The sequence below is a fragment of the Ahaetulla prasina genome, chromosome 2 (assembly GCF_028640845.1).
Source record: "Ahaetulla prasina isolate Xishuangbanna chromosome 2, ASM2864084v1, whole genome shotgun sequence".
Classification (NCBI taxonomy): Eukaryota; Metazoa; Chordata; class Lepidosauria; order Squamata; family Colubridae; genus Ahaetulla; species Ahaetulla prasina.
Window position 1 is genome coordinate 268,247,684 of NC_080540.1, and position 23,988 is coordinate 268,271,671.

Below are 23,988 nucleotides of genomic sequence, written 5' to 3' on the forward strand. Positions count from 1 at the left end.
GTCTTCTGGCCAAACAGTCACTTCTGCTTAAGCCTCCTTGTAAAAGGAGATCCTATCACCTAGGAAAGTTTTTTTATTGACTACACTTAAAGTTTAATATACATATATTAAATTTATATTCTGCCTTGTCTCTTGGAGACGAGGTAATCAGCAGGGAGGTCGTCTTTTCATTTTGATCCATGAGAAACCTATGAAACGTCTGAGAGGATGAGAGACTTAAAAGTTCATGACTGAGGATTGCTTGAATGTTGGTTTCAATCCAAAGTCAATATGTTAACAACCCCCACTGGTGTTACATCTTTGACTCAAGTTTCTTGAAATTAGGAGCTAAAGCAATGGATGCTCAAAGATGAAGAGACATTAGTTGTGTAATCTTGGGCAGCAATTCAAAGGACAAGGACTAATAATTTTGCACATTTAAAAAATTTTTTTATTTGCATTTATATCCCGCCCTTCTTCGAAGACTCAGGGCGGCTTACACTATGTTAGCAATAGTCTTCATCCTATTTGTTTATTTATGTACAGTCAACTTATTGCCCCCAACAATCTGGGTCCTCATTTTACCTACCTTATAGAGGATAGAAGGCTGAGTCAACCTTGGGCCTGGTGGGACTAGAACCTGCAGTAATTGCAAGCAGCTGCTGTTAATAACAGACTGCATTAGCAGTCTGAGCCACAGAGGCCCCTTTAAGAGAGCAAATCCAATATACGCTATTCATCATTTCTACTCAGCTATGACCCATAGACCGGATCTTTTGTATTGTTCTCCATTTATGAATTATTAATTTTTATTTACCAGTTGTAGCGATATTATCCTGATTCTGGGACAGCCAAGCATTAACAGCGATCTAAGATCAAAGGAAATCTCTGTTTTCCTACCTTTAAATATGAACACTGGATTTCTTTAATGGACTGAAAGTATTATATGCTTTCCTATTCATTGAAGTATTTAAGTATACTGTGAATTAGAATTGACAATCTGCATATCAAATTAATAAATATGGAAATGATCTTACATTTTCTGAATGTGTAACTAGATACGCAAAGTCAAAGCAAAAGACTGGTTGAAGACAGAATGCTGTACATATATATGTAAAGATGTGCTTTCATGCTACTTTTTAAAAACAGTCCTGTATTATCAGCAAGTACAGTAAGTACAGGGATTGTACTTACATTGCCCACATAAGACATTAATTCTATGATGTGCTCTTTGTATCTGCAATTCAGGAATGAAAAATTACATCTCTTTAAAAAGAGAGACATTATTTTAAAAATTGATAACCAAGAATTGATAAATTCAAATGGCAATCCTATACACATTTATCTGGGAGTTAACTCATTGGACATAAATGCATACACCATAACAACCAATAGCAAAAGCACTTAAAACTTATATACCACTTCACAGTGCTTTACAGCCCATTCTAAGCAGTTTACAATCAACATATTGGCCCCAACAATCTGGGTCCTCATTTTACCAACCTCAGGATAGAAGGCTGAATCACCCTTGAGCCTGGTGAGATTCGAACTGCCAAACAATACATTTGGCAGTTGGCATATAGATTTTAGATCATAAAATACTGCATAAACATGATTCAATTTATACACGTAAAATTTAAACAGGAATTATATTCTGGAATAGGGTACTATAAGAAGTGGTGCTAAGGTCTGCAGTGCAACAATGGCTAATCTTATTGAAAGTTCTGCTTATTAACCTGACATGAAAAATATATGCACTAGTCATTAGCAGTTGAGAGTCAAGATTAGCTAATATGAAATGCAATTATGCTGACAGAATTTGGGGTTTCATGGCAATTACCGGTAGCATTTATGCTGCTCATAACCACTGCTGGAAATCCTCCTGAAGACCAAGCGAAGTGATCAAAGTGATCGCTGATCATAAGATCACAGGTCATAAATCTTGCAGGTAACATTTTATTTTAGTCATTTGCTTGACAAATGATGTGGCACAATCAAATTCTCACTCAGTTATAAGCAAGACAAATGTCAAATTCTCAGTTTATGGAGGACATCATTTCCAAAAATGCAGAGACATATTCTGTACATACACACCTTCCAGTCAGTGTTGATTCTCGGTGACTGCCTAGCTTAGATCCTGCAGTTTTCTTGGCAAGATTTTCAAATGTGGTTTCTTGCCAACACCTCCTTCCTAGGGCTGAGAGAGAATGACTTACTGAGGAAAACTCAGCTGGCTTTGCGCTGAAGGTGGAACTAAACTCAGTCTCCTGGTTTCTAGCCTGCTGCCTTAACTATTACCCTAAACCCGTGATGGCGAACCTATGGCACGCATGCCACAGGTGGTACGCAGAGCCATATTGGTGGGCATGCAAGCTCAGCTCCAGCACGCATGTCCATGCCGGCCAGCTGATTTTTGGGCCTACCAGAAGTTAGCAAACGGGCCATTTCTGGCCTCTGGAGGGCCTCCGGAGGAGTGGGGAAGGCCGTTTTCACCCTTTCCAGGCTCCTAGAAAGCCTCTGGATTCTGGGGAGAGCAAAAAATGAGGCTACCATGCCCACCGTGCTATTGCGTGCCAAAAGAGGGTATGTGTGTCGTGCACACGTGTGAGGGCAGGGCACATAGAATTATGGGTGCGGGCACACACGCGAACCCCCCCACGCTCCCCCTGCTTTTGGCACACAATGACAAAAAGGTTAGCCATCACTGCCCTAAACTGTTTCTCTCACTAGCTTAAAGGCTACTTTTTAGAATAGAATAGAATTTTTTATTGGCCAAGTGTGATTGGACACACAAGGAATTTGTCTTGGTGTATATGCTCTCAGTGTACATAAAAGAAAAGAGGGTTGCAGGAAGCTATCGCAGCCAAAAATGGAGCTCAGGAGCCCATTTTTGCTGGCAGAGAGCTTGGGCAACCAGACACCCTGACATGAGTGACGTCGAGCTGGCCACGCCCACCCCGGCCCTCCAAGATCAAACACAACCTCATGTGGCTCTCAATGAAACGAGTGTTTTTCAAAGATTGCCTAGCACATAATGTAACATAATGGACTATATGGGTAGTTTTAAGTTTACAATGACAACTGGAATTGTCATTGCTAAGTACCAAGGACATAAAAGTGCAAAATCAGATGACTTAGTGCTCAGTGCTTTTCTGTTGTGGGCCCTACCCTCAGGAATAGTCTCCTGTTGGAGGTGAAGTCTACACACACACACACACACAACTCCTGAAAACTTGGCTTTGCCTGGGCCACTGACAGGGGCTTGTTACGTTGGGGACATCTGACTTGATAGAGAAGATTCCCATTTCCAGGCCCCCCCCCTCAACTGTCTTGGTTTTTAACTTTTTTATTTAACTCTTCTAATTTTAATTGTAGTACTTTTTTATTTTTTAATCATATCGTAAACCACTCAAAGTTGCTGTGTAAGTGAAATGGGGATTGTGAAATTGTAATAAACAAATAAGTTCTGATGGTTTTATTGCTGTCATTAGGAAACAGCCATGCAGAATGGTAAGCAAAGACCTCACATGGTCACAACCTCTGACTTACTGTTGGCTTCTTCACTGACTTGGCTTATGCTGACTTACAACAGTTCATTTAGTGACCGTTCAAAGTTACAACGGCATTGAAAAAAGTGACTTATGATCATTTTTCACATGATCATTTCAGCATCCCATGACAACTGACTCATATTTATGACGGCTGCAATGTCCTAAGGTCATGTGATCCCCTTTTGCAACCTCCTGACAAGCAAAATCAATGAGGAAGCTAGATTCACTTAACAACTATGTTACTAACTTAACACCTGCAGACGTTCTCTTAACTGTGGCAAGAAAAGTCGTAAAATGGAGCAAAACTCACTTAACAAATGTTTCACTTAGCAACAAAAATTTTGGACTCAATTGTGGTCGTAAGTAGAGGTTGACCTGTATACTTAAAGTTTATAAATGGCTGCCCAATTTGAACAATGAGGAACTGTATGCCATACAATAAACCAGTAAACAAAGATATAAAAACGAAATACAAAATGCCAACTAAAAAGAAACAAACCAATTAATCAGCGATCAGGAACTAAATTTATTGCATTCTTCCAGGTGTATTAGCTCCTGATGGCATTTTTAGCTTTATATTTAAACATCAACTTTGGCAAGAAGAGTGACATAACAAAATGAACAGATTTATTTTATTGAGATTTTACTATGTTTTATTATAAAGGTGTATCGTGCCTTCCTAGGTAGAGTCCAGGTCAGCCTCTCTCTCTCATATTTGTTAGTAATAGGAGTTGCAATCTGACCTATTTCAAGCGTTGAGAAGGCTAATCCAGATTAATATTCACAGATCATGGCAGAATAGATTATTTCTGATTCTCTGAACTACTCTTTAACTCCCAAGTTGGAGAGTTGGGAAACTATGCTTTGCTCTAGAAATAACATTTTAAATTCTTTTAATTGTATATATTCTGTGTTTTTGTTCTGGCTGTACGCCGCCCTGAGTCCTTCGGGAGAAGGGCGGTATAGAAATTTAATAAAATAAATAAATAAATAAATAAACAGAATATGCATGTACACATTCAAATTACATTTATTTATTGTTTTCCCTGATTTATAAACTACCAGCCATTCTTTTCCAGTAACTATCACGAACAATAGCATATGCTGATGATGACAATGGTTCTTCTGAACGTTCTATCTCACTCCAATGTTTTAGAAAGGAACCATTTGATTAAATGACAGACTTTTGTTCTCGGACACAACAGAAGTAATATATACTTTCAGAAACAGTAATAATAATAGATTTCAGAGAAGGGGATGACATATAGCCTGGATTGTGTAAAGATTTAATGCGTGGACAAGCAAGTCTGTATAATGTACTAGATGGGATGAAACTTTGTTTTATTGCCAAGACAATCTGAGACCTAATGGAAGTCTGTCAGCAAAAGCATCATGTGGCTGCTTTTGCTTTTTTTTTCATTTCCATCATTTCCTTAGCTTTTTCTTTCATTTCTTGTTCCCTTTCAATCAGCATCGTTCGTTCCTTTTCCCACTCCTCAAGTTTCTCTTTGTATCTTGTAATGTCTTCCCCTTCAGATGCTGGTAGTTTCTCCTCAACAAGTTGGGTAGTTAGAGTTAGCAGCTTCCTAGATTCCACCTTGCCAAGGGAGTGGAGTTTAGAATTCAGCTCCTGTCACAGTTGGCATAAGAGAGAGAGAGAAGAAAAAGAAAAAGAAACAGTTGATCAGTTTCACTACTTCAACAATAGACTGGTCTGGCCCATATAATCTTTCCTTCCATTGGAACTGGAATTCCACATTTTATAAGTAGGCCCAATACAGCTGATTCACATTTATTCTTGGAAAATCACCCTGGCCACAATAAATGAACATTCAGCTTTTCCCAAAAGGGAAAAACTAAACAAATGGTTTATATTTCAGATGTTGGATAGGCTTTTTAGCATTATGTGGTAGGGTATTGTTGTTGTTTGTTTAGTCTTTTTTTTTTTTGCTGTAATCCGCCCTCCCAGATTCAGATTGTTTGAATTGGGCAGTCCTATAAATCCAGTAAATAAAAAAACATATACAATGATATATGCAAGCTAGGATGTTTTTGTAAAAACAAAATATATTATTTAGTAATATAAAGCAGAGACAAAATTTATTAGTTTTTATTTTGGTTAAGTGCTGGAGTAGGCTGAGCTTCTAAAAGCATTAATAAAGCTCAGTGCCCTAAAATTGACAAATGGCTTGCCAGCCATCCCGATGTTTTAAGAGTTCTCTGGTCCCACCCTTTCGGCACCCTGCTGAGGCAAAGATTTGCTCAGCCAACCTTACAGCTAACAGATGGGAATAATTATAGTATTAATTGTATAATGAAGAGATCCCAGCAAGTACATTTTTCTTTTATGTACCATGTAGCATCCCTCCATCCTTCCTCTTGGGTCTGTTCCTTTTGAATAAACTACAGACTACCATGGCTATGTGCTAGTCATGACTATCATCTCAATATGTTTCAGTGATACCCATCACTTTATATTTTTTTTCCTTAAGTAGGATCTCTAGTTCTCCCTATTTCTTTCACAATCGCCATGTATTAGTGCAGAAATAGCAGCATTCTGATAGATTGACACTTGGTATTGTGCAAAACTCATCCTAGTCTCCTCTTCTCCTTTGTGTTCTGCTTTCTTTGTCGTAATCTTTGGATGCAGATTAGGTTTTGCCACCCTTACCCTTTTGGTTTAATTTAATGCCCTAATGGCTAGCAACAGCAATAGTTCTTAGACTTATATACTGCTCTACAGCACACTCTGAGCGGTTTACAATGTCAGCATATTGCCCTAACAATCTGGGCTCTCATTTTACTGACCATGGAAGGATAGAAGACTGAGAAAACCTCAAGCCCACATCAGGATCAAACTCCAGGCTATGGGCAAAGTTAGTCTGCAATACTTCTAACCACTGTGCCACCAGGGCTCATGAGCCCTAATGGTTATACAGGTAAGATGACTGTCGAACACTTTCTTTTCAGGTTTTGTTAAAGACTTGTTAAAGTTTCATAGCTTTTGAAATGTCAGCAAGGCACAAGGCTAATTCTGTCATGCAGTAGTTCAAAATTTTCAAATTTATTTTATTTTATTTATTAAATAAATTTGCTGCCCATCTCGTCACAAGGCAATTCTGGGTGACCTGCAAAGCTAAAACCAATAAAACTATGCAAATATACATATAGCAGTAAAATTATAAGTTATGGTAAAAAAAATGGGGAGGGAGGAAACAAGGTATAGAGGGGGAAAGGTGGGATTTGCTATTTATCTACTATCCACCTCCAGCATGGCACTCCCTCACTGGGGCCCCAAGCCAACTGGCAGAGTCAGGTTTTCAGGGCCTTAGGGAAGGTCAGTGGGTGGAAGCAGATATTTTAGGTCACTGACAAAACATTCAGCATTTTATAATCCTTTCTCAATCCTGGTGACTCCTGATTATTTAGACTTCAATTGATCCCTTAAAACAGGGGTGTCAAACTCAAGGCCAGTGGGCCAGTTTCGGCCCGTGGTGTGCTTAGATCTGGCCCACAGGGCCGCCCTAGAAACAATGAAGAACCGGCCCGTGATGCCTGCCAGCGAAAATGGAGATCGGGAGGGCTGTGCGTGGTCCTCCCAGGCTCCATTTTTGGCTGTGATGGCCTCCTGCAGCCCTCTGCCAGCAAAAACAGAACTCAGGTAGGCAGTGTGTGGCCCGCCTGGGCTCCATTTTAGCTGGCAGAAGGCTGCTCGAGGTTGTCGTGGTTGAAAACAGAGCCTCGACAAGTGATGTTGAGCTGGCCACGCCCCCCCAGGAACGCTCCCCCCCAGCACACAACCCTGATGCAGCCCTCAATCAAATTGAGTTTGACACCTCTGCCTTAAAAGATATACAATATAGAGTACAGTATATTTAGCCTTTTCTTAGGAGGTGACAGTATACATAGGAGAAACCGTACAGAAACTACTGTATGAGGAAATTAGATTGAGATGACATTTTAAAATCCTTTAGCAAACAGTGAACTTCAACTTGACTCTTATCTAACAGGTGTAGTCCAACATTCTAACCATTAAGCTATATCAGCTTTATGTAATCACTTACATAAAGACGTCATTCAATAACTAGTCAAAGTGAAGGAAGGTAATAACTAAAGCATTTTGAGATGATGAGGGTCTAAAAAAAATAAATATGATGCTGTGATACACATTTTCTATATCCCATAATGAAATCAGAATGACGGGAAAACTTTCCAGCAGATATATGATGCAAAGGACATAAGGTTAGGAGTGACATTTCATTTTAATTATTAGGCATTTCACTTATTAAGGCAGCTGTATGAAAAGTAAAAACAGATTCTCAGCAAACAGGTAGTAGGAAAATGACACTGAACATGATTTTCTTCAGGCAAATTCCTGTCTGAAACAATAAGAGTGTAGCTCAGCATCAATACCCAAGAACCTGGTGCCATTACTAGTGGGGTAGCAATGAAGTCTTATTTCCTCAGGAAGGGAAAAAAACCAGAAGTGGAAGGCAAGTGCATACCTTAAAACGGTTTAGATATTCAGGCAGTCGAAGCTCCTCGTTTTCTTCTGGTGGTATCTTCTTTGGTGCTTCTTCTGGATCCTTGGGGTCTTCTGGAGAAACCTCGGGCTCAGGTGCTGGCTGCAAAATGTCTCCCAGAACATCAACCTTTGCAGCAAAAGAGCAAAAATGCCGTGGATGGCTTAAAATAACATTAAAAAGTGCCATTTGTGTGGATATCTTTTCACAGTTTGTGCATCTTCCTTAACATTTTGAGAACATAACATTAAAATTAAAAGCCAAACAAAAGTTAGGAATTAAATTTGAACAATAGACTAGATTGAAAATAGGATGCAATACCTTAATTTTTTATTTCTGTTTTTTCCAAAACTCATGGTTTTAACTGCAGAATAGGGCTTAACTTTATGGAAAGCATGTATGGTAAACTGAAAATATAAGACGACAATATATAACAAACTATTTAAGACCAAAATAGTCTTAAAAGACTGAAAATATTAAGAATTTTTAAGTTGGGTTTTCAATGTTTGTATGTTGGTTGAAGACTGCTATTTGATGAAGCAGACCAGGCCTTTCTGAAATTACTATTGATTTTATTATTGACTCCAAATAAGTCACAGATGCTCTTTGCTGATAATAGTTTGAATCTTTGTAACAATTACAAGAGATTACAATGTACTATGTTATATAATTTCTATCTGAATTCCTGTTTTGGAAAGAAAAGGCTTTGTATCATGTTCTTTTGAACAGAATCAGGTACCGGTACCCTTTATTTGATAACAGGGAAACAAAAAGCCTGTCTGAATGGAAAGTTGAGTGACTCTGTATTATGAGTTTTTGAATGTGTTTTCCAGAAGTTGATATTCCTCAGCACTGCGGGAAGAGTTATTAGACTCAAGGAATAGGAAAATCAGCTGCATTATCAATAACTGTCAGAAGCAGAATCGGCAATGAGGTAAGGGTGAAGAAAACATTTGTCTGGGCTTTCTGGAAAACATTTTTTCCTAAGGGGAAGATTTATTTATTTATTAATCAATCAATCAATTTTCTATACATCATTCTTACATGACTCTGACCATTTACAAATAATAAATAAATAAAATTATATAAAAGCCATAGTTAAAAACAATTAATAAACAGAATTAAAACAGAGTTTAAAAGAACAATTGAGAAGTTGAAAAAGCAGAGGGAGCACTTTCAACTCCCTTCCCCTCCAAGGCTGTATGACACTCGTAATCCCAGTTGATACAGTAGTATCCAATGAATACTTCAATGCATATTCATCCTATATAAAAGAGTGCCGAGAATAGTAGCAACCCGGCTGCTGAGTCCCAAATAGATCAGGCCACATTTGGTTAAATGAGTTTTCACTTACTGCTTCCTGGCAAAGCTTCACATCTTCAGGAAGCAAGGCCACATCCTCCATTACTTTCAAGGCTCTGTTCAGATAGCCCGGGGTCCACATGAGCGGCATTAGGTGGTAAACAGCTCGCAATCCTTTCTGTAGCTCCACTTTACCTGTGATTTAACAGCTGTTTACTCCATTGCTTAAACCAGAAAACACAGCTAATGCGTGGGATCAAAGAGATGTGGGGATGAACATGATACTAGAAAGTATGTCAGCATTTTATTTAAAGATGAATATGGAGTTCTAGTGGGTTGGCAGAAAAATTTAACTGAGATATGGATATGGAAAGTAATAGTTTCACACCTTCTTCTATGTAGGCCATAACAACAACAAAATCTCCTCCTCTATTATTGCAGTTAGATTCAAAGCAGAAAGCAGGTACTGTATCTCAGCCGTCTCCAATCTTTTAAACTGGCAGCGGTGGCAGTGACGGTGGCAGTAGTGGTGGGGAGGAGTGGGAGGGTATGTATTTTCATGCAAACTAGATCTGGGGCATGCACAAATGAAGCTCTGTGCGCTCACACACCATTTGCACACCCCAGTTCCCAATGGGCTATGTATTGGTACCAATCTGCAGCTCGGGGGTTGGATACCCCTGCTATACAAAATTCCCAGAGGGATGTTAAGGAATCCATTCAGAATTGTCAGTGTCTCCCTTTGCTTTTATAGTTCTCTACAATTCACCAAAAGGGCCTTTAAACAATGTTGAAACAACATCTGCATAGTTCTTCTCGGAAAAGAGTGTCTGGTTTCAATAAGTATTTCTTGGCCTAGTTGAGATTAAGTTCTATACTCTTATTTATTTATCTGAGTACATATTTATCTGATACAGTTCCCATCTCAACTAGTGACTTTGGGTGGTAAACAGATTTAAAATAAAGTAAAAACAATTACAAACATTGGAAAAATTAAAATATACAGTACTATTATAAAAACCAGACTTAGACTTAGAATAACTTTATTGTCACTTTGAATGTACACTAATCAGCATACATTAAAATGAAATTCCTTTGCATGCAGCTCTCATTGGGAACATCCCTAACTGCCAATATAACTTAGAAAGGGGTTCCTGTATGTATGTTAGTGCTTGTCAGTGAAATGGGTAGCATATAAATTTCATAAATAAATATCTTTTATTCTTTATACAAATATATTCTATTAGATCTGGCATAATTGCAAAATGCACATAGCACAATAGAAAATAGCTTCTGACCTTCAGAATGTTCGGGTGAATGTTTTGTTTACAGAAGTAAAGTGATTTGCTAAAGCCAATTCCTCTTTAAACTGTTCAGGGATGTATTTTAAAGATTTGAAAATGCTAATCAAAGACAGATTTTTAAAAGGATAGCTGAAATGGGATAGAAATGGGATGCTAATTGGTTTACAATTTTGACCTCTACTGGCACTTTTTAAACTGTACCATAAGGTAAAATCAGGATCAACATCTAATCCTGATGTGTCGTCTTTGCTCTTATCACAGCTGAGAAACCAATGCATGCAAAAGGGTAACTATCTAACGCTTTTTGATAAAGTCTCTCTCTCACCTGAAGGTAGTATGCCAATTAACACCTATTCATAGGGGAGGGCAAGGGAATTTTAATGGACCCACTAAAGCCATTGTAAAATATAAAAGACACTGAAATAGAGGGAATTCAGATATTGTATGCTGAATTTTAATCAAAAGATAAATGCCAGAATAAATTGAAGGGATTAGGGACTACCCCGGAGGGAACATTCTCTCTTCTTTAAATGTTAATTTATGGGTTCTAATACATACTAAATAATAATTGATTTTCGAGAAATAATTTCCCATACGTACAAGTTGAATTTTTAAGCAAGCTGGGCTAGAAGGAGGACATTTCAAATATATCTTTCTCTGAGCAGTCTGGCCCTAGTTCAAGTTGGGTCCAGGCCCTATTCAGCTTTAAACCAATACCTACTAATGTTCCTAGTAAGTTAACTTGGAGGATACAGCAAAGGAATCTATAATGCTACTTAGAAAATCTTTAATCTTGGGGCTCTAGTTAGAAAATAGCAACAGACTTCCTCATATATAACTAAAGAATAAAGCTTACTTGTTACCATTTATCACCTTTTTGAGATGAACGTTTTGTGGGAATGTAGTTGAGAGGATGACAGAAAGATAGATTCTGCCTTTTGGGCTTTTCAGTAGAACGTTGGCCAGCCTGTGAATTTTGCATTATGTGGACTGAATGCCAATATGCTTAACTTGATTTAGTTTTAATTTTGTATTGCATCAAGACATATTAGTATTTAATGAAAGAAATTCAATTGACTACAAACAAATCAATAAAGCAATACAGAAATATTTTTTCAATTAAATATTTGTTAAAACTTACCAAGAAGGGCAAGGCCATATAGCTGAGAACTAAATCCTACAGTGTTAGTCTGCTTGAGGCCCACTAACAGCAGAGATGCTCCAAGATTTTTCTCTTCTTCCCACTGAAAACAGGAAATATTGCTTGAAAAATGTGAAAGCAGAACAGGGTTATACACCACTCCCAATTCTCTGCTTTGTTAAACCAAGTACCTCTCTATCTGTAATGTGCTTCAGCAAGTGGTAGGGCCCTTGTTTAGGTCTCATTTTAGGGCTCGCTGAACTCTAAGCAAGATTGGGCCTTGTTAATATTTGGGTAGGTAACCTTCAGGGAACGTCAGGGCTCTAAACTAGAGTCTAAAGCAAACTCTTGCGAACTTCAACTCCCAGTATTCCCCAGCCAGCCATGCTGGCTGGGGAATTCTGGGAGATGAACTCCACAGTCTTAAAGTTGCCAGAGTTGGACATCGCTACTCTGAAGTTCAAAAAAGAAAACATGGATGGACTTCTAAACTGTTGCTATGACAACTTATGGCATGTCCATAATGTAATGCGGAACTAACTTCAACTTCAGCTTTTCTTTTCCTTCTTTTCTTCCCTCCCTTTTTCGCTCTACATCAGTGGTTGGTTTCAAATTTTTTTACTACTGGATCTGTGGGTGTGGCTTGATGGGCGTAGCATGGATTGGTGGGCTTGGCAGGGGAAGGATACTGTAAAATCTCCATTCCCTCCCCAATCTAGGGGAAGGCTACTGCAAAATCTCCATTTCCTCCTGATCAGCTGGGATTTGGGAGGCAGAGAATAGATGGGGGCGGGGCCAGTAAATTTACTGGTTCTCCAAACTACTCAAAATTTCCGCTACTGGTTCTCCAGAACTAGTCAGAACCTGCTGAAACCCACCTCTGCTATACATGTCCTCTCTCACACAGAGACAGCAGACAGCAGTGTGAAAGCAGCAATAGGCACAAAACAACAACTTCCTTCACTTGTGGGTGTAAATATAAGACTTCTTAAAAATCTCTGATACAAACAGCTTCACTGAGTTTAGGAGAAAGTTAATTGTAAAAGTGAATAGTCTATCCATGATTTTCCCCCAGTTTTTTTAAACAAGACTATTTGTAGTTCAGTTTTTTTTAAGCAAGACTATGAAGACAAGGAGATGTTTGGGGAAAAGGAAGAGTAACTATGGGGTCAATGAAGGGCCATATACCAGCTGGCATAGCTTGGCAACTTAAATTACCCCTAAGAATGTTAAGTCTCTTCAACTTGGCTTTAAATCATATTTTGAAAGTATGGACATGTGGCATTTGAATCATATTATTCTTTAGCCATAACCACAAACATTTCATTATACAAGTAGCTTACCGTAAGTTCTGATTTGGTTGTCAAATATTTGTACATGGTATAAAGAGAGAGAAGTTGGGTGGACACCTTAGTAAAATCTTCCTGTATCATTATCTCAGTCACTGTAGCCATAGCATCTACAAATAATAAAAACAAGCATTAAAATGGTTGCTTAAAATTACAATAATTATCCCACCAATGTATTTATAGAAATGAACATAGCAAACTGTTTATTTCAGATTAACATGACATAAACAAATAATTAAAAATCCCAGTGACATTATGTGGAAAGATAAACAATGTAAAAATTAATATCATTTCAGGACTGATATATATATATATATGGTCTTCCCACAACCTGAAAAAAAGAAGCTGGTTTGGCAAAAGGAATTTGAATTCCTAAAACTTCAGAATGGTAAAATATCCTATTCAAGTATCTGCTGACTTCACAATTTGATCTAATTCTTTGGGTAATATTTAAAAAGCTAATTTCATTATTTTGGAAATATAAAATGCAGGGGAGACACTTACAACATATGAAATGGACTTGCACCATTATTATTCTGATTTAATTTAATATTCCTAAATTTGTTGCCCAGATTTTAATCATGTAATTGCAGGGATGCTGTAACAATCACTAAGTACAAAAATCAGTTGTAAGTTTTCAGTGTTGTAATTTTGAACAGTTACTAAACAAATGTTTAGGTTTGAGGACAACCTATGTATCTTCTTTGAGAAGAAGACACAGTCATTGCATCAATCTTGCCACCTGCTTTACTTCTATTATCCCTTTTCTTTTTGAAAGAATATCTATTCCTGAAATCATGGCAAATTACCGTATATACTCGAGTATAAGCCGATCCGAATATAAGCCGAGGCACCTAATTTTACCACAAAAACTGGGAAAAACTATTGACTCGAGTATAAGCCGAGGGTGGGAAATGAGGCAGCTACTGGTCAATGTAAAAAATAAAGATAGAGCCAAGTAAAATAACATGAATATTTATTTGAACGAAAAACAATAAAAGTGCAAAAGGGGGAAGGAGGATTCCCAGCTTTAGAAAATTTAGAACTACGCCGCCTTTGGTATGACCTGAGCATAGCTCATAAAATTATCTGCTACAATGTACTTCCTATCAATGACTACTTCAGCTTCAACCACAACAATACACGAGAACACAATAGATTCAAACTTAAAAGTGAACCTCTCCAATCTAGATTGCAGAAAATGTGACTTCAGTAACAGAGTTGTTAATGCCTGGAATGTGCTACCTGACTCTGTGGTCTCTTCCCAAAATCCCCAAAGCCTTAACCAAAGACTATCTAGTATTGACCTCACCCCATTCCTAAGAGGTCTGTAAGGCGTGCATAAGAGCACCAGCGTGCCTACCGTCCCTGTCCTAATGTTCCCTTTAGTTGTATTCCTTTTATGTATTCAATTCATGCTTATATTTATATAATTATTTAATATGTATTTGACAAAATAAATGAATGAATGAATGAATGAATAGAATAGAATAGAATAAATTTTTTTTGGCTAAGTGTGATTGGACACACAAGGAATGAATGAATGAATGAGTGAGTGAGTGAGTTACTTCAACAACATTGTCTCACAGAAATTGACAATACAACTGCAAGCATGAAAATGAGTCCTCCTTTAGCTTCCAAGGGACCAGGGTGCCTCTGAAGGTCAGTGCTCTAAGCACTAAGAACCCAACACAAATCTAAGCCTGTATGCACACCAATAGTGAAAATACCCTGCACAGTGTCTCTTGGCAGAGAAGGTTAATTTTCATAGGCGTTGGGGTGGCTCTTTTTTTTTTGGCAGGGCAATAAGGGTCTCTAATATCATTAAACCCAAGTGTGAGGAAAAGACAGCAGCTAAAATGTTAAGGCCAGTTGTGTGACCTTCTCCAATACAGTTGGCCTGGCTGTTTGCCAAAACTTAAAACACCCTCCATCCCCCTCCTGCTAAAGCTTCTTTCTTAAAACAATTGTGGTCTTTGCCTTTCATTGTGCCAATCGACTTTAGAAGTCTGTGTGTGTGTGTGTGTGTGTGTGTGTGAGAGAGAGAGAGAGAGAGAGAGAGAGGGAGGGAGGGAGTGCAAAAGGGAAGGAGGATTCCCAGCTCTAAACAAAGGAAATCCCGGAATGCCAGCGAAAGGCGGTGCTCACGTTCCTCCTCCCTTGCTCAAAAGCCCCAACATGATAGTGGAATTGGATGCCATTATATACCTGCTGAGGGGATAATTTGAATAACTTGAAAGATATAAAAGCTCTAAACATATTTGTTTAAAAATCTAAAATCTATACTTAAAATAAATGAATATAAAGTAATAAAGTTCTTTAAAGTTGTAATTCACTTTGCTGCTGAAAAGAAAAGAAGCTTAACACCTTAAATGGTATTTATTAACTGAAATATCATCAAATCAAATATATAATGAGGTATATTATAATGACCTTTGTTTTCAGAAAGAAGCATGATGGAAGTTTTTCAATAAAGGGAAATATAGAAAAACTTAGTGTCATGCTCATATATCATCTTTACAGATGTTGTTAACACTATACTATGGCAGCATATGATGGTACAATGTTTCAATCAATTTCAGGATGAAAAACTCATCAATGAGGAGGAGGTATAATTTATTAACCTTGTATGATATCAGTTTCTCAAGGACTCTAGAAGGACCGAGGAAGAAATCTCTGCCCCTCCCACTTTCCCTTTCCAACCCAGCCTTCCAAGGGGACCTTTGAGGAGAAATCTCTGCCCCTCCCACTTTCCCTTTCCAAGGCAGCCTTCCAAGAGGACCTCTCGAAAAGAGCGAAAGCTTTCTCCTGGCCGTTTACCACCACCACACCCTCCACGCCCGGCCATCCTAGGCTGGGTTAGAGGAGGAAGTTCAAGGACCACATCGATGGCACGAGCTCAGATTGCCGGCTGGGGATGATGGGCGCTGCAGTGCGATCTCGGGAGAGACTAGGGGAAGAAAGAATGACTGTTTCCCACACCCTAGGATTGGGAAAACATTGACCCCCTTAGTTGCGGGAGAAGGTTGCGCTTCAAAGCGGTCGCCTCCATCCATCAATCCATCCTTCCTTCCTTACTTCCATCCATCCATCCTTTTTTTCCCAGCGGTGCGTGTGTGTGACATGCAAGCAAGGCGTCTCACAGGCGTGTGTGTGTGTGTTTGTGGTGGGGTCTCGTCCCAGCCACCCACCCACTCGCTCCCTTTCCCTCTTGGGCGTGGGCTGTTCCCGTTCGCCTGGCCTCCGTCCTCCGATCTCCTGCGCTGGGAGGCGGCGGCGAGCCAGCGAGCAACCGGGCACCGCGGACTTTGGCAAGGAGGAAGGTGGGAGGAAGCGGGCTGCCGGCTGTGGGGGTTGAGGCGTGCAAGAGGAGTGGCGTGGAAAGGCCTTTTGTGTGTGTGCGTGTGTGCGCGCCTGTGTGCCCTAGGGAGGCGGAGCTGCCGGCTGTGTGGGGGTTGAGGCGTGCAAGAGGCGCGCCTCCTCCTCTTCCTCCACGCTCGCTCCTCTTGCCGCCTCAACCCCACCATCCCCACCCTCTCCAGCGTGAGGTCACCTCCTCCTCTTCCAGGCGGCGGCGGCGGCGGCGGCGGCTCCGGCGGGCGCCACAGCCGGCAGCTCCGCTTCCCTCCCACTGGTCCCAGTCAGCGAGCGGTGGCGACATGCGGCGCGCTCCGCTTTCACCGTTCGGCTGGGAAGCAACGTCGCGCGGCGGGCGGGAGCCGCCAGCCTTCTCGGCCGGCGCTTTCACCGTTGAAACCCTCCTCCTCAGCCGAGAAGGCTGGCGGCTCCCCGCCCGCCGCGGACCACCAAGCGGTCCCAATCCAGCGAGCGGTGGCGGGCGGCGCTCGGCATGTCGCTTTCACCGTTCGGCTGGACTGGGACCAGTGGGAGAAGCGAGCTGCCGGCTGTGGCGCTCGCCGCCGCCGCCGCCGCCGCCGCCGCCTGGAAGAGGAGGTGACCTTCGCGGATGGAGATGGTGAGGTTGAGGCGTGCAAGAGGCGGCGTGGAGGAAGAGGCGCGCCTCCTCCTCTTGCACGCCTCAACCCCCACAGCCGGCAGCTCCGCTTCCCTCCCTAGGGCACACAGGCGCGCACACACACACAAAAGGCCTTTCCACGCTCACTCCTCTTGCACGCCCCTCAACCCCCCCACAGCCGGCAGCTCCGCTTCCCTCCCACCTTCCTCCTTGCCAAAGTCCGCGGTGCCCGAAGCCGTTCGCTGGCTCGCTCGCTCGCTCCCCGCGCAGGGGGTCGGGGGGCGGGGGCCAGGCGGCAGAACACTGCACCACCAGGGCTTCCCCGCGCCAATGCACAGCCCGCCAAGTTTGCGCCGTCCGCCCACCAGACACGGGAATGGGGGCCGGCCTGGGGGCGACAAATCCCGCGAGACCTCGGCGGGCCCGCTCCCCGTCCCTCCCATGGGAGTCCGTTCGGTACCCCCTCCTGTGCGGGGTTCCCGAAGACGTAGACTCGAGTATAAGCCGAGGGGACGTTTTTCAGCACAAAAAACGTGCTGAAAAACTCGGCTTATACTCGAGTATATACGGTAATTATAAAGAAATAGGCTAAAAAATGGCCACGTCCAAGAAAGCAGAAATGCACAATACATATTTAGGGTGAAATACTTAATATATACATAATACCTAGTGCTTAATAAATATTTGTTCCTTACTTTTGTAGTTCTCATCTTTTATAAAAGAATCCAATAATAAATTGAAGGTAAAACTATCTGGAATTATTCCAAACTGGACCTAGAAAAAAAATGAGCAGAGAACAAAGTTGTGTTAATGCCGTATTTCTAGTAATTCTGAATAATGGCCTGAATGCATGACATGGCTAAGCAAATCTAAAGAGATGTCTATCAGTATGCATTCCGCTTCTGTTTTCGCTTTCACAGATGGACATGGGAACATAAGAAAGAATTTGCAGAGCAGCTTGTGCTGGAAGAAAACAGTTGTTGTACCCGTTGGCTAGCACAGGGTCAGTGTTTTTCAAACTTGGCAACATTATATTTTGTACATTTCAGCTCCCGGCTCTGCGGCTGAAGCCCACACATCTTTAAAGTTACCAAGTTTGAAAAATGCTACTTCAGCTGAGGCAGCATTAATTGACTTATGCTTCAGGAAATCCATGACAGCTTTCCCACCTCCCTTCCATTAAGCTAATCTTTTAATCAAGAAGAGAGGCTGAACTTATACATCCAGCAGACTTCATGTTATGTTTTCTTTTCATCATCAGAGATTAGGGCACATAACCATCTGGCTACATGAATGTACCCAGCCACTTTCTACTTGTGAACTTTTACAGGGAAATTAGTACTCTTATTTTTCATTAATCGCAGGCATGAGCTCTCACAGGGACACGTATTATATTCTCCAACATGCACTATATGAATGGCCTTTGCATTCCAAGCCAAAGAGAGATGGTATTCTGAAATTTCTGCCATTTCCTTTTGTTTCCTGCTAAGCTTTGGCACACCAGGAAAGAAGAACATGTTTTTGTATCCTTTCATCCCAAACCTTCAAAACATTTAGCAATAAGAACCATTTCCTTTAACTGCACATTGACATTGAAGTATCTCTGTACCGCTGATGCAGGAGACCTCAAAAATCTAACTTGAGTGCCAGACAAAAACATAAATACATACTTTAAGGAATGTGGCTCTTGGAGCACAGGAAAATGGCTCAAAGAGATATTTCTGCTTTTGTTCAAAACACTTCTTCCTTAAATATAAACCAGTCCTTTAAATGCTTACTGTAGTGCAGGGCTGTCAAACTTCCAGCCCGTGGGACGGATGCGTCACACACTCGCCACGCCCACACCAGGTTAAGCGAAGGGGGGGGAAGTCCTAATACGTCACGTGACATCCCCGTGATGACCTGAGTTTGACACCCCTGCTGTAGTGTGTGCAGTCTGATTAAATAAATCAAGCTATTTATCAAATCCCTTAATAAACAAATTGAAGACAATCTAGGCAAAAGTGTTAAAGGTATTCACTAATGGATTTCAGTGGGAGAGATCTAAGAGGGGTTAAATTACCCTTATTGAAATCAAGAAAGTATTTCTTTACTTTGGCCAGATCATATATATAATATGTAAAAAAGGAAGAGGACATAAAATGAAGTACTATATCTGTTCAGAATTTCAGCATAACTACCCTTTTCCCCAAAATAAGACATCCCCTGATAATAAACCCAATCAAGCTTTTGAGCGCATGCGCTATACTAAGCCTCCCCCCAAAAAACAAGCCCTCCCCAAAAATATTTAAATACAGAGCTGGAAATCAGGTAAGACGGCAAGAGGATCCCCATCTTGCTCCACATGCCCCAAAATAATAAGATCTCCACGAAAATAAGGCCAAGCGCTTATTTCGGGATTTAAAAAATGTAAGACAGGGTCTTATTTTCGGAGAAACGTGGTAATCAATCCCCTTTATAAAAAAACAAGTAAAAATAACTCTTACTTTAAATTTTAAAATAGCAAGGTAATTCTTTTATTGAGGAACCTAGATGCAGGGTGGAATATATTAATATCTTAGAGCCTTGATGGTGCAGTGGTTAGAGTGCAGTACTGCAGGCTACTTTTGCTGACTGCCAGCTGCCTGCAGTTTGGCAGTTCAAATCCCACCAGGTTCAACGTTGACCCAGCTTCCATCCTTCTGAGGTCGGTAAAATGAGGACCCAAATTGTTGGAGGCAATATGCTGACTCTGTAAACTGCTTAGAGAGGGCTGTAAACCACTGTAAAGCAGTATATGAGCCTAAGTGCTATTGCTATTAATACATTCATTAATAAGATGAAATCACACATGCTCCTTATTTGAATAGTCCAAGTAATAGTCCAAGCAATCCAAGTATTAGCAATTTTTTCAATAACAATATTTATTGCTATAGCTTAAGTGCTACAGAATGTGCCCCCTTAAACCTTTTAGGTTAAAAGATTAATATGTCTTTGCAAATAAATCCTACAATAACTATTTATGAATCCTTGTTAGAATATACTAACTGAGAAATTTAAAAGCATAAGGAGAAATTATAGTGTTCAGTGTTTAAATGTGAATGGAAGACCACTTGGGTATCTACTATATGTGTCACAGTTCTCTAATTCTAAAGTTACATTTAAATCAGAAATGATTATTTTGGGTCAATTGGACATTTGCATATATTTAAAAAATAAAATAAAAGAAAGAACTAGATGGGTGGAGATCATTATTGCAGACATGGTACTCAATATGTTTTGATGTGATATAATATTCACCTAATGTGGCCCTGTGCCAGGGGGGGGGTCCCTTCTACTCAACTATTTAGGTTATTTCATATATTAATACTGTTCTAAAATAATTATTCTCTTTTGTAGATATTCTGGATCTTTTGAATTAAATATTAATGGTTTGGAAAGATTCAAATGGAAAATGGAAATAGAAATCATATGTACTCATGGTTGTAAAAAGTTTATGATACAAGAACATCCATTCTCTCATCTGCTATATAATGGTCTGATCAACTTACTTTTTGCTTTGTTTGGACCAGAATTTTTCTCACAAGAAATCCGAATATGAGGACTGCAAATTCTGAATTGCACATAGTATTTATAAACATTTCCCTTTTTTTCCTTTTCCATTTTTTATGCGTGCTAAGAAGATTGGTATAAAAATTAATAATTTAATATGTCAAGAATTTCCTATGTAATGTTAGTTTTGATGAGTACATGAACAAAGTATGATTTTGTAAACATTTGTTTCTCTCTCTTTCATTAGTTTCCTTTTTTACATACAAAATAAAATATAATAAAATTTAAAAACCTTGTTTTGTAGAGTATACAAAGCTTTATCCTGTGCACCAAATTTAAGGCACTTCCTAATCCAGCTGTGGATGATCCAGTCTCTTAAATAAAAGCAATTAGGGCTGTGACGAAACCTAAGTGATGACAGAAACATCTAGAATTATGGAGGTTAATGCTGAATTGCAAGGTATATTTATTGCAAGGTGTAGTACATTAATTATACATAAGCAGTATGAAAATGAAGATTTATTGATACTTAAAGAGTACCAATTTATTATGAGATAATTAAGACCATTTGTGATTCCTATTACTCATAACTGGTTTGGTTCAATACTACCAATGCTTCTAATTTTCAAAGGCGTATAATTCTCAGTTAAATACTGAAACAGCTACTTTAATCAAAATTTAAGTCAACTGGATTTGAAATATTTAAATGAGATTTTGCAAATTCTTAATTTTAAAGTTTTAATTATTTGGGGCCATTTCATACATCACAATCCAATTGCGCCAGCTGTCAACTAGCAATCACAATCAATTCTGCCCATCAAGAAAATTACAGCATTTGAGAGACATGCAGTTCAAAACATCTTTTGTCACATTCTCACTTTATATTTCAGATGAAGAGCTGTTTAAATTCTAAAATGTAAATGAACAGAATAATCAGATACAATGCAATAGAAAGTCACAATTAGCCACCAGAAAAAAACTGCAGGGAAAAAAAGAACATGTAAAAAGCAAGCTAGATTCAAAGCAGCTTTCTTCCTCAGGGACTCATCACCAGAACCAACTATTATTCATATTAAAACAATCACCCTCTGCAATTATTTTTTTTCAGCTCAAATAAATTGAGAAATATGAAAATAATATATCAAAAATAAAAGGGCCATTATTAACATTATAAACAATTGTTATACCTCCATCAGAAATATTCCATTCAATTTTTATTTTGTACCAGTAACCTTCGTAATTGCTTAATCCTCACTGGACAGTATTGAACGGCTGGGAATTGCTTTTATTCCCCATTGTGACAAGCAGGTGAAGACAGTTCAGTTGTGTCAGATGAGGCAGCCTAGCCCAGACATGGAGAGCAAATATTTCCAATGTTTAATTAGCTTGCATAATGTCAGCCTAGAAGCAATTTTTTTTTTTTTTACAATTTCCAAGATTATGCTTTTACCACTGGCTGGCAGAAAAAAATGTGTTTCTGAAATGTATGTCCTTAAATTGAATTGTTCAGCTACACGGAACTTGACAGCTATCAAAATGCAAAATGCAAGAGACAGAGAGAGAGAATGTTCTGCAAACAGCCTAATGTGATAGATGATGTTGTTATGGTTGCAGAAGGATCCACCCTGAAATAATTAGTTCTCTGTAATGAATGATCATTAGAGGAACTTCTGCTTGACCAGAGGTCCCCTAGGGACCCTCTTCCCAAGTAGAAAAATGCTTTCCAGTAAGCTGCTCTGGAAGTGTAAAAAGCAGCTCTAAAAACAACTTTATCAATGGCACAAAGAGACTGGTAAGAAGGTAGATTGCTAAGAATTTCAGTTTTAACCTGAGAAACTAAAGTCGGGCAAAACCACACAAAATGGAAGAAAAATAAATAGACTACCCCATCAGATATTATTGGATTAGCCGGTGAAAATACACCACAAAAACTAAGCTTCTGTTTTACCTATTGATTTCATTAGCTGCAAAGATGACATTTGGGGGCAGTTGCTAGAAGGGTTTCCTGTTCAAGGAAGTACCCACTGTAGGTCTCCTCTTTGCCTAGTCTCTGGTTTGCTACTTTCTCCGTCTTGTGGTTGCTGCTTCCATTGAAAAAAATTAATAGTGAGAAGAGCTAGGAAACATATTCTAAGTGCTACAGATGTCTTCTTCTGCTTCTAGGGACCTGTGGGAACTGATCCTAGTGGAAGGCAAACTAATAAGCTGTAGCAACAGCAGGAATGAAGTGGATATGCTAAGAAAACAAGCCAGCTGAAAGGATCTTGCTCAACCACTTCCTCCCGCAAAGTCAAGCAACATAGAATACAATTCTCCCTTTATTTTATATTGTCCATGGCTGATTATATCTTGGGAAGAAGAACAGAGTACCCAGATAGGAATTATAACATGCAAGCAGTCTTTGCAGCCCACTCTGCATAAAGTATATGTTTTGAGCTGCTCTTAGCTTGGCTCTAGACCTCCCAGTCTTTTGTCTCTCGTTTGCTTTTTTGTGTGTGTCTGTACATTAAACCTGACAGTTAGCCAGACTTTTTCCCCCCAATAGAGGTAGTCCTCAATTTACAACAGTTTATTTAGTGACTGTTTCAAAGTTACAATGGCACTGGGAAAAAATGACTTTTTTTCACACTTAACAATGGTTGCAGCATCGCCATGGTCACGTGATCAAAATCCAGTTGTTCTGCAATTGGCTCATATTTATAATGCTTGCACTGTCCCAGGGTCATGTGATCACCTTTTGAGACCTTCTGACAAAGTCAATGGGGAGGCCAGGTTCACTTAACAACGGTGACAAGAAAGGTTGTAAAATAGAGCAAAACTCACTTAACAATGGTCTCACTTAGCAACAGAAAGTTTGGGCTCAACTGGGGTCATAAGTTGAGGACTACCTGTAAGAGGGCCCATGGGCCATGTTTTTCTACTGGCTTTGTTGCTGTTTTCTCACTCCTTCCAGTTCTCCCAGGCAGGCATGCCCAAGTTCAGCATCTGCAGCAACCTACCTATGCTAAAGAAGAAACACAGGCCACCTGAACGCTGAGCCCTATCTTCATTCTCTACAGTGTTTTACAATTATACAGTCTTCATGGTAACATCTACAACTTATGCCTATGGTTATTGTTGTGTCTTGCCCGCTCTCACAGCAGCCGGGGCCTTCTTATCTGCTCCCGAACACGGAGGAATGTATGCCTCCCGGCCCCAGCCCTGGCTCCATGCCCAGACAAGCTGAAGAGGAGGGGGCACGTCCCGGTCCCAGCCCTGGCTCCATGCCCAAGCAGGCTGCAGAGGAGGGAGCACCCCCCCGGCCCCAGCCCTGGCTCCATGCCCAGGCAAAC

At 40.0% G+C, this 23,988-nt stretch overlaps 1 protein-coding gene across 1 annotated transcript in view; it reads right to left on the reverse strand.

The window, feature by feature from the left end:
• Nucleotides 1-4,036: 4,036 nt before the first annotated feature.
• The window catches only part of MRPS27 (mitochondrial ribosomal protein S27), a 61,038-nt gene continuing 41,086 nt past the window's right edge, over nt 4,037-23,988 (reverse strand). The window contains exons 5-11 of the mRNA XM_058169017.1: nt 20,949-21,063; nt 17,821-17,899; nt 13,144-13,259; nt 11,801-11,903; nt 9,408-9,550; nt 8,036-8,182; nt 4,037-5,160 (exon numbers count right to left, since the gene is read on the reverse strand). Of these exons, the coding sequence (XP_058025000.1) occupies nt 4,921-5,160; nt 8,036-8,182; nt 9,408-9,550; nt 11,801-11,903; nt 13,144-13,259; nt 17,821-17,899; nt 20,949-21,063 (943 nt within the window). The 3' untranslated portion in view covers nt 4,037-4,920. The remainder of the gene's footprint in view (nt 5,161-8,035; nt 8,183-9,407; nt 9,551-11,800; nt 11,904-13,143; nt 13,260-17,820; nt 17,900-20,948; nt 21,064-23,988) is intronic.